The 13,097-nt window shown below is 43.0% G+C and overlaps 1 protein-coding gene across 13 annotated transcripts in view; it reads right to left on the reverse strand.

The window, feature by feature from the left end:
- LOC109902031 (myocyte-specific enhancer factor 2D homolog) overlaps nt 1-13,097 on the reverse strand; it is a 72,171-nt gene that overhangs the window by 36,659 nt on the left and 22,415 nt on the right. For all 13 annotated transcript variants that reach the window (XM_031786777.1, XM_031786778.1, XM_031786785.1 and 10 more), the window contains exons 2-3: nt 2,420-2,779; nt 401-604 (exon numbers count right to left, since the gene is read on the reverse strand). In XM_031786777.1, the coding sequence (XP_031642637.1) occupies nt 401-604; nt 2,420-2,473 (258 nt within the window). In that variant the 5' untranslated portion in view covers nt 2,474-2,779. The remainder of the gene's footprint in view (nt 1-400; nt 605-2,419; nt 2,780-13,097) is intronic.

The following is a 13,097-nucleotide window of genomic DNA, read 5'->3' on the forward strand; positions in this document are numbered from 1 at the left end:
ACAGCTCTTGATATTAAGAAAACATAACACCAGGTCACATGGGCCTGTTATCAAACATAAATCATGAACACCCTAGAAATGTTACCTACTTAATTTACCAACAAAATAAAATAATCATCAGTTTATAGGCAAACCCTGAAGTAAAGTGTTATCAAATCTGAACGACCTTCAAAACTAGCATATTAATGACCATACTGCGGCCAAATTACAACCACGGTTGTAAAAACAAAATTAAAACACAGCGAGCTGTTTCATTACCGTCTCTCCTCCATGGCACTGTACTAAAACGTCGTATTGTAACACCTCTCGCCCACTACTTCAGAACACACAACCACTCGGTTCACCCTCTCCTGCAGGGAACTACACAGTAACACCCCCTCCTCTCTCCCTCCTCCATTACCTCCATGATGTCGACGTTGGTACGGCTCTCGTGGGGCTCGTTGTACTCGGTGTATTTGAGCAGGACCTTGTCCATGTCGGTGCTGGCGTACTGAAACAGCTTGTTGGAGTGGTTGAAGATGATGAGGGCGATCTCACAGTCGCACAGCACGCTCAGCTCATACGCCTTCTTCATCAGGCCAAACTTCCTCTTAGTGAACGTCACCTGCCAGGGGAGGGATGGTGTGGGTATATTAGAAGGTGGTAGAGAAGGGATGTTGTGGAGAAGGGGGGGGGGGATAGGCAGGTGATATTGGGAAGGGGAGGGGAATATTTGGCATAGAAGGAAAGAGGGAGAACAATAGCATGAGCGATACTGCAAAAGTAAAAAGGAATTTGTGGTTCTGTATAACAATTGGTTAAACATAAGAAAAGTAGGAGGGAATATTTGAATAACAGTAAATAAATAACAGTATCTTAGAGAACAGACAAGGTGTGAACAAACAACACATTACAGACAGCTAATTAAAGGTGACAACAGGGATGAGGCCCTGCAGTGTGTTGTGGTTCTGTTTAATACCACTCCCTTGGTTTTGAGGCATTTATGCACTGGGTGATTTGAGTTTGTTTTGCTGAGAGGAGAGGAGCAAGAGGAAGCAGACGCACGGAAAGGAACCACACAGGCAGATTCTACAGCTGCCATGTGAGACCTTCAATTGCTCCCCTCTCCCTCTATAATTGCTTGAGCGCCCCCAAGTTGCACTGATGCCTCTCTGTGGGGCAGGAGCCAGTGCGTGCTCTCCCCTTGTCCTCCCCACGGTCTCAGTCTCCCTCTCTCTTTCATTTCCTCGCCCTCATTTTCTTTTCTCTCCCTCCTTTTCCTCTCTGTGTCGTTCTTGCTCACTCATTGCTTCCCGCTGCCACAAATCAAATTATATCGGGGTCGTATCCATGGGCAACCGTCTACCACCCCCTCCCTCAGACCCCATCACACACACACACAATCATCTCTGCGCGTGCACACACACACACACACACACACACACACACACACACACACACACACACAGAGAGAGCAGAACATAGAAACAAGGGGAGGAAAGTTCAGCGAGGACAATGGCAAGCCAGGCTCACAGAGCTGATAAATAATACTATTACAATGACTCTCATAACCAATTATAAGACGGTTTATCACGAAGAGAAATACTCTGATTTGTCGGAGGCGTGAGGTACACCGAGTCTTCGACAACAATTAGTCTTGATCCTTCCTTCGACATGAATGCCAGGATAAACAAGCTGAACATAATTGACATTAAGAATAGAATTGGAAGTAACCAATGGCAACGAACGACAGAACAAGACATCCACCATGAGACATGGCCGTGTCCTAACGAGCGTGGTTGTGTGGCGAGGAGAGGAGGAAGCCACAGTGACAACCACAACCTCCCCAGCTGCTCTACTTTCTGCACCTGCAATGTTTCAGAAGTGTTCATGGCCTGTTCAACGCCTCATGGCGTTCAGTTGATAATCCATTACTATGTAAAGTATTTGTGGTTCTCACGCTCTCTTTTGACATCATGTATTTCACTGCTGTTGAATTTCCGTCAGAGTCTATAGCCTTGGTGACGGGGCCAATCCATTAGTGCTATTGACAGTATCTTGTAATCAACATCTAGCAGGATGATGGTTCACCAATATTTCTCTCAACTTTTGACGAATCAACATAATGCTTGAATGCCTGAAGCATTTTGAGTCTCTGTGTGTGCTGCTCTATGAAAATGGGCACCTTTAAAGATTTACCAGGAGAAACTTAAGATGATTGTAGGACCTCAGGCCACCTACTGTCTAAAACACTCAGGTTTTACTCAGCCAGGGACATTTTGGAGATGGCAGACGCATCACATACATTCCTCAATAAGCTCAAATTAACCAAAGTCCATTAATAACCAGTTGACTCATTATAGATGGATCATTTAACCTTTCATAGTCTTGGAAAAATACCGGTGTAGTCATAGGCATGACAGAGTTTCTACATACACACCTGTCTGTTCCGTTCGTCTGTAATCCTCTGTATTTGGATCTTTTTCCTTCCCATGGTTCCGGTCTGGCGGTGGGAGGGGCAGGGGGCGTGGCGGGGTCAGAGGGCACGGCTGTCCTGTGGAGGTGGTTGGTAGGCGCTTGGCTGTCGCACTCTTTCTTGTACACACTCTCTCTATCTCCCTCCGCTCCACCTGTCTGAGGCGGCTAGTCTAGGAGCTCTTACCCCTGCAGGAAATAATGAAGAAGAAAGAATGGGGCCACGTGGCGGGGCCTTCAGATCATGGTCTGTACAGTAGGCAGGTCATCCACTGGTCCTCTGAATTAGGATCCTCTTCCCCTCTTTACTGCAGGTGTGTTACTCCTGGAAAATAGAGACCATCGGATCAGTATGAGATTCAGGAGGGCTATCATTCATATACCATACCTGCCAATGTCCTTCAGAATCAACAATTGTCTTAGCCTTTTAACCTGCACAGTACTCAACAGAGAAACCAAAGCGATGCATTTAAATCTGGGTTCCTTCCGGACAAATTAGAAGCACGCTTCGAACGAGCAGCCACAGCAGTGGGGGGGAACTGAAGGATGGGGGAACCCTTCTCTTGGGGTTAGTGTTTCCATGGGGGCAAGTGAGCCTGGCGCACTACGGAGTGGGAGCCCCTCAGGTGGGCCACAGGGAGACTGTGCTGTGTCAGCTTTATTAGAGGCATCACCGACACATAACTGATCTGTTGGTTGCCTGCAGCAACTCGCTGCATGCGATTCCCAATCGAAGGCAGAGCCTGGCCCTATGGCCCAGTGAGGCTGCTCGCCACGAGTGGGCGGGACGCTAGTGCTCAGAGCTTCTGTTGCGTTTTGAAGTAGGCTCTTGGATTCAGTTAATGTTATCATTACCACTAGGTTTTGCTATCTAAACAGTGGTAATTTGGCACAGTTCCATGTTAGATAACACTCTGTGTCCCTTTAATATAAGGAAAAGGAGTGTATTTAAAAATATTTAAGACAGAAAAGTCAAGGTCCAATCCGCAGTTGAAAAAATAACAAAGCTGCCACCCCATCTCTGTTTTGGTAAAAAGCTGAGGGATGGGATTGGATAAATGTAACCACTCTCAAATTCATAGAAAGAGCTATGGCCCGACCATCTATAATAATCTAAATTATCGTTTTAACCATGTTGAGGCTATACAGTGTTAGTTTAGATTTATAATGTTTACAAACATTGGAGTAAAAACACGCTTATATGTGGGGTTCTGATGGGGTGTAACAGTTGAACACAGCCCATGAGGCATGTCTAAAGTTATATTATTTTATTAATCAATATATATAATTCAGTAAATATCATTCATTTAATTAGTTCAAAAGTGGGTGTAGCAATTGCAGATTGCCCCTTTAAACAGGGATTTATTTATTTATTTATTTTGCAATGTATAGCCATTTGTAACAACAAAAAGAGAGAGGGCAAATGAGAGAGAACAGAGTACATGTGTGCATATAAATTCATGAATGAATGAACGAGCAGACCGCAACCCGGGAATGGCAACAGAGGCATGGACCATTTTAATTAAGCCCCACTACTACTACTATTTGTGGTTCAGCCTTAAAAATAGCTCTCTATATATACACATCCAGACTGTGTACTGTTCCAACACACCCGCATGACAGTGGGAGCCGAGACATTGCATTAGAGTGAGTGCATCTGGAAAGCCTTGAGTGCAGTTTCAACACTACATCACCCACATTGTTTACCTGAGAGAATAGTAAAACCACTCCCTGATTAATGCCTGCTCTGCTTCCATTACCATAAAAAACAATGACGTGATAGAACGAGTTCTGTGTGTCTGTGTGTGCACGGACACGTACTACATACACTTGCTTTTAGATGATGCAATTGCCTTCACGAAAGCAATGACTTCCCCATGAATTATGCACTACGTATTTGGCCTGGAGGAAGGACAATGGGAGGTCTGAGAAAAGGGTGTTATGCATGTCATAATTGCTCTCTTAAAAATAAAGCCCTAACAAATGAACTAGAGGCAGCTTCTGCTCTTGTTTTACATTGAAAATATGGAGGGGGTTGTATTAGGGCATTTCCACGGCAATGGAATTACTATTTTTCACTTTAAAATGTATGCCAAACAAAAACAATTGATTTCAAAGTTCAACAAAGCATACAACTCAATGCACAAGGACTACTTTGAACAATTTACACAGAACATTTCACAAAAACGCATTTACTGGAAGAACTGTGCAGATGCAACCTTTGGTAACATAATTACTGTAAAATCTTCCTCAGTTTTTCAGACGACCACATTTGAGAAAAACTCTTAAATATCTGCTCCAATTAAGATTAAAAGATGTCTGCAGAAAGAATGGGGTGTCAGCTATGACATGATACCTTTAGTTTGAAATTATATTAATATAATTCTCTTCATGGTAATGTATCCTGAATAGGTACACAAAAAAGGTAGAAATATGCAACATCCTTCTTTTGCATATTTGGGTATTATTCTACACACTGGGTATTATTTTAATGAGCACCGCCCCCAAACAAGACCACATTTGGTTGGTCTGGACCAGACCAAATCTGAAACAATCATAGACGTCTATGTTTCACAAGTTTGGACATCACAGTACAGCACAGTACAGCAGAGCACAGTAAAGTAGATATGTTCAGTACAGTACATTCAATTATACTGTACTACTTTATTCTACTGTCCAAACTTGTGAAACAGACTTCTATGATTGGTTCAAATTTGGTCCGGTCAGGGCCGGACTGACCAAATTTCAACATCCATGGACGTGCAATGTTGGTCGGTGCCCAGTGGGTGAGGATGCTTGTTACAGTAAATGGAAAGAGGGTAGGTGTCAGTAACAGCCGGGAGAGGTGACATTAATGAGAGAGAGAGAGGAGAGAGGGGCAAGCCTTCTATGCCATCAAAAGGAACATAAAATTAGACATACCAATTAGGATCTGGCTAAAAATACTTGAATCAGTTCTAGAACCCATTGCCCTTTATGTTTGTGAGGTCTGGGATCCTCTCACCAACCAATAATTCACAAAATGGGACAAACACCAAATTGAGACTGCATGCAGAATTCTGCAAAAATATCCTCTGTGTACAACGTAAAACAACAAATAATGTATGCAAAGCAGAATTAGGTCGATTCCCGCTAATGATCAAAATCCAGAAAAGAGACGTTAAATTCTACAACCATCTAAAAGGAAGTGATTCCCAAACCTTCCATAACAAAGCCATCACCTACAGAGAAATTAACCTGGAGATGAGCCCCCTAAGCAAACTGGTCCTGGGGCTCTGTTCACAAACAGACCCCACAGAGCCCCAGGACAGTAAAACAATTAGACCCAACCAAATCATGAGAAAACAAAAAGATAATTACTTGACACATTGGAAAGAATTACAAAAACAGAGCCAACTAGAATGCTATTTGGTCCTAAACAGAGAATACAATGGCAGAAAACCTGACCACTGTGACTGACACAATATTAAGGACATCTTTGACAATGTACAGACTCAGTGAGCATAGCCTTGCTATTGACAAAGGCCGCTGAAGGTGGAAACTGTGCTGCACTTCCTAACCTCCTGCCAAATGTATGACCATATTAGAGACACATATTTCCCCTCAGATTACACAGACCCACAAAGAATTTGAAAACACATAAAAATGTTCAAAAACTCCCATATCTATTGAGTGAAATACCAGTGTGCAATCACAGTAGCAAGATTTGTGACCTGTTGCCACAGGAAAAGGGCAACCAGTGAAAAACAAACACCATTGTAAATTCAACCAATATTTATGTTTATTTTCCCTTTTGTACTTTAACTATTTGCACATCATTACAACACTATATATAGACATAATATGACATTAATTGTACATCTTTTATTGGTTTATTTAACTTTTGTTTATGATCTATTTCACTTGCTTTGGCAATGTAAACATATGGTTCCCATGCTAATAAACCCCCTTAAATTGAAATTAAATTGAAAGAGAGGTCGTCCAGACTGTTTTTACAGCATTGCTTTGACCACCAGATGACAGAAAGAGAAAAAAACAGTTATGATGTGAACATAACAGTGTGCTAGTGGAAGGGAGGACAGTAACAGGTGACCTAACTGTGGTTTGTGACTACTACGATTACCCATTTTAGCCAATTCAATTGCAGCAATTCCCTTACACATTTTTTAGTAATTCAGTTAATGATTTGGTAACAGAATTTAGAGTTTGAATCACTTAATAATTAATTAAACTTGATATCAGTAAAAACACTACAACTATTTGGGTCGGTCTTCCTATACTTGTTACTTCTGTAAACTTTCATTATCCTCCCTCCTTATGAGGGAGATAAATAAAAAATATCTTCAAGATACGAGGGTTTTTGGTAATGGAATTTCAAGGAACAAGTAGGGCTGTTGCGGTGACCATGTTACCGCCACACCGGCGGTCACGAGTCATGAAGGCGGTCAAATTCCATGTGACTGTTTAGTCATGGTAATTAGGCTTCTCCAAGCTCTAATGCTGCTGATGGTCATTAGTAGCCTACCAAATTTGCTAACTGACTGTTACTCAGCACTCTATTGGTCCACTAATCACACTGTCATCAATGATGGCCTCTACTAAAAAGAGGAGGATCAGCTTTCTATAGGCTAGGCCTACTATTTGTATTTCTCAACTTCCTTAATATTAAGCACATTGCTTATATTTACAACAGGAGTATAGCCTGTCATGAAAATAAACCACAGGGAAAAGCATCCCCCATTCGCTATTTAAGTGCATAGATGACATGTATTTTTTCCCACTGCCTCTGTTTCAATACAGGTGCATGATAATAGTCCATTCTAAATCAAAACAAATGTCACACATATATTATTTAGTATATGTAAAGACGAGATTAAATCAAGAATAGTCTGATGGTTGACAATATTATTATCAAAAGTAACAACACCTTTTTTTTGCAACATTTTCAAATCATAGTCGCACACCTCAAGTAGCCTAGCCAATAGGCCTATATGTTTTAATAAGGTTTGTTTCACAAGGGGTGTAGAGCCTAACTGTCATACAATAAGCAGCACGTGAGTTTCAAATTTGGGGAAGATAATTTTCACCATAAAAAAACTCACCTTTATAATAAAAGCATTACATGCATAAATTGCATTTGTGGTCACTTTTGATAATGGTGTTTTCCTCTAATGGAACATATGAGCTTATAGCCTACTGCCATATGTGCATTGCTGTGCTTATAATGTGAAGAAATAGCCTAATAGTTTATCAACATTTTAAGCTAAACGTTCTGATCTGTTGCATCAGCCACATTGCGTAAATAAAAGTTTTGGGATGCTAGTGGTTGTATTAATTTGGGATCTATCGCATCCCACAACTGTCCCAGACTATGTTTGGAATATTTATTTCTCGCACAGAATAGGTCGACCTTTGCACTATGAAGAATAGTAGATTGACATAGGCTAGTGCTTTTGCTGTTCGTTAGGCCTACTCATCTTGTTTGCTGATGAAAAGTAAATGTGGACGCCATGGAGCACGCAGCACTCAGGGAGAAGGGCACAAAAGCATGGATTTTTTTAGGCTGCATTATGGCCACATAAAGGGAGAGTCACAACATTAAAGTCGCATTATGCAGCAAGCAGTACAATGTATTAAGAATCTAAAGATATAGCCTAATGTTTGTAGAACAACTAAAGTTAAATTAACAACTCTAAATTAAGCATATAGGAATATATATATATTTCTTTGTTAACCACTCGACACAGAATAGCTGCATGTGCACACTCCCTCAAACTGTTTGGAGAAAATATCCTTTCTATTTTATTCAGCTTTGTTCAATTGTATTCTTCATACTATACAATAATGCCAGGAAATTCTAAGCAAATCTTGTCTGCTAAATAAACTAGTGTAGGCCACATCCATTTGGCATAACCAGATCAGGACCTAACATAAGGACTACTCAGAGTATGCTATTCTGTCTTCTGAAATATACTACATTTTCTTCATATCATACTTCTTTAGACCTATCTAAAATAAGGAAAACCCAGTTGCGAGCTGCCCAGTGACACGAGCCTACCAGACAAGCTAAATGTCTTTTATGCTCACTTTTAGGTAAGCAACACTGAAGCATGCATGAGAGCACCAGCTGTTCTGGATGACTGTGTGATCACTCTCTCCATAGCCGATGTGAGCAAGACATTTAAACAGGTCAACATTCAAAGCCGCGGGGCCAGACAGATTACCAGGACGTGTACTCAAAGCATGCACGGATCAACTTGCAAATGTCTTCACTGACATTTTCAACCTCTTCCTGACCAAGTCTAATAACTACATGTTTCAAACAGACCACCATAGTCCCTGTGCCCAAGAAAGCAAAGGTAACCTGCCCAAATGATTACCGCCCCGTAGCACTCATGTTGGTAACCATGAAGTGCTTTGAAAAGCTGGTCATGGCTCACGTCAACACCATCATGACGGAAACCACAGACCCATTCCAATTTGCATACCGCCCCAACAGATGATGCAATCTCAATCGCACGCCACACTGCCCTTTCCACACTGGACAAAAGGAACACCTATGTGAGAATGTTGTTCATTGACTACAGCTCAGTGTTCAACGCCATAGTTCCCAAAGCGCATCACTAAGCTAAGGACCATGGGACTAAACACCTCCCTCTGCAACTGGATCCTGGTCTTACCAGCCCCCAGCTGGTAAGGTTAGGCAACAACACATCTGCCACGCTGATCCTCAACACCGGGGCACGTCAGGGGTGCGTGCTTAGTGCCCTCCTGTACTCCCTGCATGGCCCCAGCATGACTCCGTCATTAAGACGGTGGTAGGCCTGATCACCGACAATGATGAGACAGCCTATAGGGAGGTCAGAGACCTGGCAGTGTGGTGCCAGGACAACAACCTCTCCCTCAATGTGAGTAAGACAAAGGAGCTGATCGTGGACTAAAGGACTACAGGCCCCCATTCACATCGACAGGGTTGAAGTGGAGCGGGTCGAGAAGTTTCAAGTAGTTTGGTGTCCATATCACCGACAAACTATCATGGTCCAAACACACCAAGACAGTTGTGAAGAGGACATGACAACACCTTTCCCCCCCTCAGGAGACTGAAAAGATTTGGCATGGGTCCCCAGATCCTTAAAAGGTTATACAGCTGCACCATCGAGAGCACCCTGACCGGTTGCATCACCGCCTGGTATGGCAACTGCTTGGCATCTTACCGTAAGGTGCTAGAGGGTAGTGCGTATAGCCCAGTACATCACTGGGGCCAAGCTTCCTGACATCCAGGACCTATGTACTAGGAGGTGTCAGAGAGAGGCCCAAAGAAATTGTCAAAGACTCCAGTCACCCAAGTCATAGACTGTTCTCTCTGCTACTGCATGGCAAGCGGTACAGTGCAGGCAGAGAAAAGTGGTCGACAGGGTGCATGTTTTGGAATATTTTTTTTACTCTGTCATTTAGGTTATTATTGTGGAGTAACTACAATATTTGATCCATCCTAAGTTCTCCTACGCCAGCCATTAAACTCTAACTGTTTTAAAGTCACCATTTGCCTCATGGTGAAATCCCTGAGTGGTATCCTTCCTCTCCGGCAACCGAGTTAGGAAGGACGCCTGTATCTTTGATATACCATCCAAAGTGTAATTAATAACTTCACCATGCTCAAAGGGATATTCAATGTCGCCTTTACTTTTTTTCCATCTACCAATAGGTGCCCTTCTTTGCGGGGCATTGGAAAACCTCCCTGGTCTTTGTGGTTGAATCTGTGTTTGAAATTCACTGCTCGACTGAGGGACCTTACAGATATTTGGATGTGTGGGGAATTCATGATTAAAAATCTTAAAACACTATTATTCGTTGCACGCAGAGCGAGTCCATGCAACTTATCATGAGACTTGTTCAGCAAATTTTTACTTCTGAACTTATTTAGGAGTGCCATAACAAAGGGGTTAAACATTTCTAAAAACCTAATTCCACTTTGACATTATGGGGTATTGTGTGAAGGCCAGTGAAACACAATCTCAATGTAATCAATTTAAAATTCAGGCTGTAACACAACAAAATGTGGAAAAAGTCCAGGGATGTTAATACTTTGAAGGCACTGAAAGTTTTGATATTAGTTGGCAGGGGTCTTTTCTTCAATATTATTAAGTTGATGTACGTCTAATACCTTTAAATAGTTTTTCTGGTCAATGTTGTCCAAGACCCTTTTCTCCATCTGTTGGACCAGAAATGAAAGAATTTGCTTATTCCAATTTTTTGGGATGGAAAATGGTTAAAAAAATACACTGCTCAAAAAATAAAGGGAACACTTAAACAACACAATGGAACTCCAAGTCAATCACACTTCTGTGAAATCAAACTGTCCACTTAGGAAGCAACACTGATTGACGATAAATTTCACATGCTGTTGTGCAAATGGAATAGACAACAGGTGGAAATTATAGGCAATTAGCAAGACACCCCCAATAAAGGAGTGGTTCTGCAGGTGGGGACCACAGACCACTTCTCAGTTCCTATGCTTCCTGGCTGATGTTTTGGTCACTTTTGAATGCTGGCGGTGCTTTCACTCTAGTGGTAGCATGAGACGGAGTCTACAACCCACACAAGTGGCTCAGGTAGTGCAGGTCATCCATGATGGCACATCAATGCGAGATGTGGCAAGAAGGTTTGCTGTGTCTGTCAGCGTAGTGTCCAGAGCATGGAGGCGCTACCAGGAGACAGGACAGTACATCCTGAGTCGTGGAGGAGGCCGTAGGAGGGCAACAACCCAGCAGCAGGACCGCTACCTCCGCCTTTGTGCAAGGAGGAGCTGGAGGAGCACTGCCAGAGCCCTGCAAAATGACCTTCAGCAGGCCACAAATGTGCATGTGTCTGCTCAAACAGTCAGAAACAGACTCCATGAGGGTGGTATGAGGGCCCGACGTCCACAGGTGGGGGTTGTGCTTACAATGTTTGGCATTTGCCAGAGAACACCAAGATTGGCAAATTCGCCACTGGCGCCCTGTGCTCTTCACAGATGAAAGCAGGTTCACACTGAGCACATGTGACAGACGTGACAGTCTGGAGACGTCGTGGAGAACGTTCTGCTGCCTGCAACATCCTCCAGCATGACCGGTTTGGCGGTGGGTCAGTCATGGTGTGGGGTGGCATTTATTTGGGGGGCCGCACAGCCCTCCATGTGCTCGCCAGAGGTAGCCTGACTGCCATTAGGTACCGAGATGAGATCCTCAGACCCCTTGTGAGACCATATGCTGGTGTGGTTGGCCCTGGGTTCTTCCTAATGCAAGACAATGCTAGACCTCATGTGGCTGGAGTGTGTCAGCAGTTCCTGCAAGAGGAAGGCATTGATGCTATGGACTGGCCCACCCGTTCCCCAGACCTGAATCCAATTGAGCACATCTGGGACATCATGTCTCGCTCCATCCACCAACGCCACATTGCACCACAGACTGTCCAGGAGTTGGCGGATGCTTTAGTCCAGGTCTGGGAGGAGATCCCTCAGGAGACCATCCGCCACCTCATCAGGAGCATGCCCAGGCGTTGTAGGGAGGTCATACAGGCACGTGGAGGCCACACACACTACTGAGCCTCATTTTGACTTGTTTTAAGGACATTACATCAAAGTTGGATCAGCCTGTAGTGTGGTTTTCCACATACATTTTGAGTCTGACTCCAAATCCAGACCTCCATGGGTTGATACATTTGATTTCCATTGATCATTTGTGTGTGATTTTGTTGTCAGCACATTCAACTATGTAAAGAAAAAAGTATTTAATAAGAATATTTAATTCATTCAGATCTAGGATGTGTTCCCTTAATTTTTTTGAGCAGTGTATATGCCTTAATTTCTAAAATTATAGACTCTTACTGTTCATTTGACACCCAATTTGACATGCTCCTATAAATTTTACGTGTGTGCTCATGGGTCCTTTTTGATGGAAATGCCCATTACATACTAGCAAACAGGAGAAACTCTGGAGGGGGTGTTATATTTGACTGTAGAAGAGACAGGTTTGTACTGAAAATACTCAATCAGAAAACACTTTTGAGTTTTATGTAATACACTCAAATAGTAGAGGACTTGTGAGGGAGCAGAGCACTACTCCTGCCATAGGAACACTGGTCTACAGTTCAAAGACAGCGTTCAGTGGGATTTGTTTTGGGCTGCGGGCCGGTCACACATGAAAAGGCTGCTTTATCTGCCCGGGTGTTCAAGCCTCAACCTTTTACCTTTCATGCAGCGGGAGTCAGCCTCCCATGTCTGATGTTAGGTAGAATCTCTCCTCTCACATTGAAGGCAGAGGGCCTGGAGAGTGTCTACTGACTGACTGAAACTGGGGGGGGGGGTGTGAGATACTTTAGACAAGGAACAGATTAACACCGATAAAAGCTATTCTGCAGTGGTCCTTGCATTGAGCCCTGAGGAACCCCCTAAAATATATGCAATTTGTATCTGTATTGTTGAAGATAGTGTGCAGTATACTAAAATATCAACAGCTACACTACATGGGCAAGATCTTTGATCTTTGCATGTAAGGCACTCACGACAGAATAATCCATAAAATAAGATACAAAATTGTGCGTCATTTGTGTGTAAGTTCAGCAAATCTGTTGCTGTTCTTTCAAAAATTTCAGAGGACCACCTC

Source organism: Oncorhynchus kisutch, linkage group LG13 (assembly GCF_002021735.2).
Source record: "Oncorhynchus kisutch isolate 150728-3 linkage group LG13, Okis_V2, whole genome shotgun sequence".
In the NCBI taxonomy this organism is placed as follows: Eukaryota; Metazoa; Chordata; class Actinopteri; order Salmoniformes; family Salmonidae; genus Oncorhynchus; species Oncorhynchus kisutch.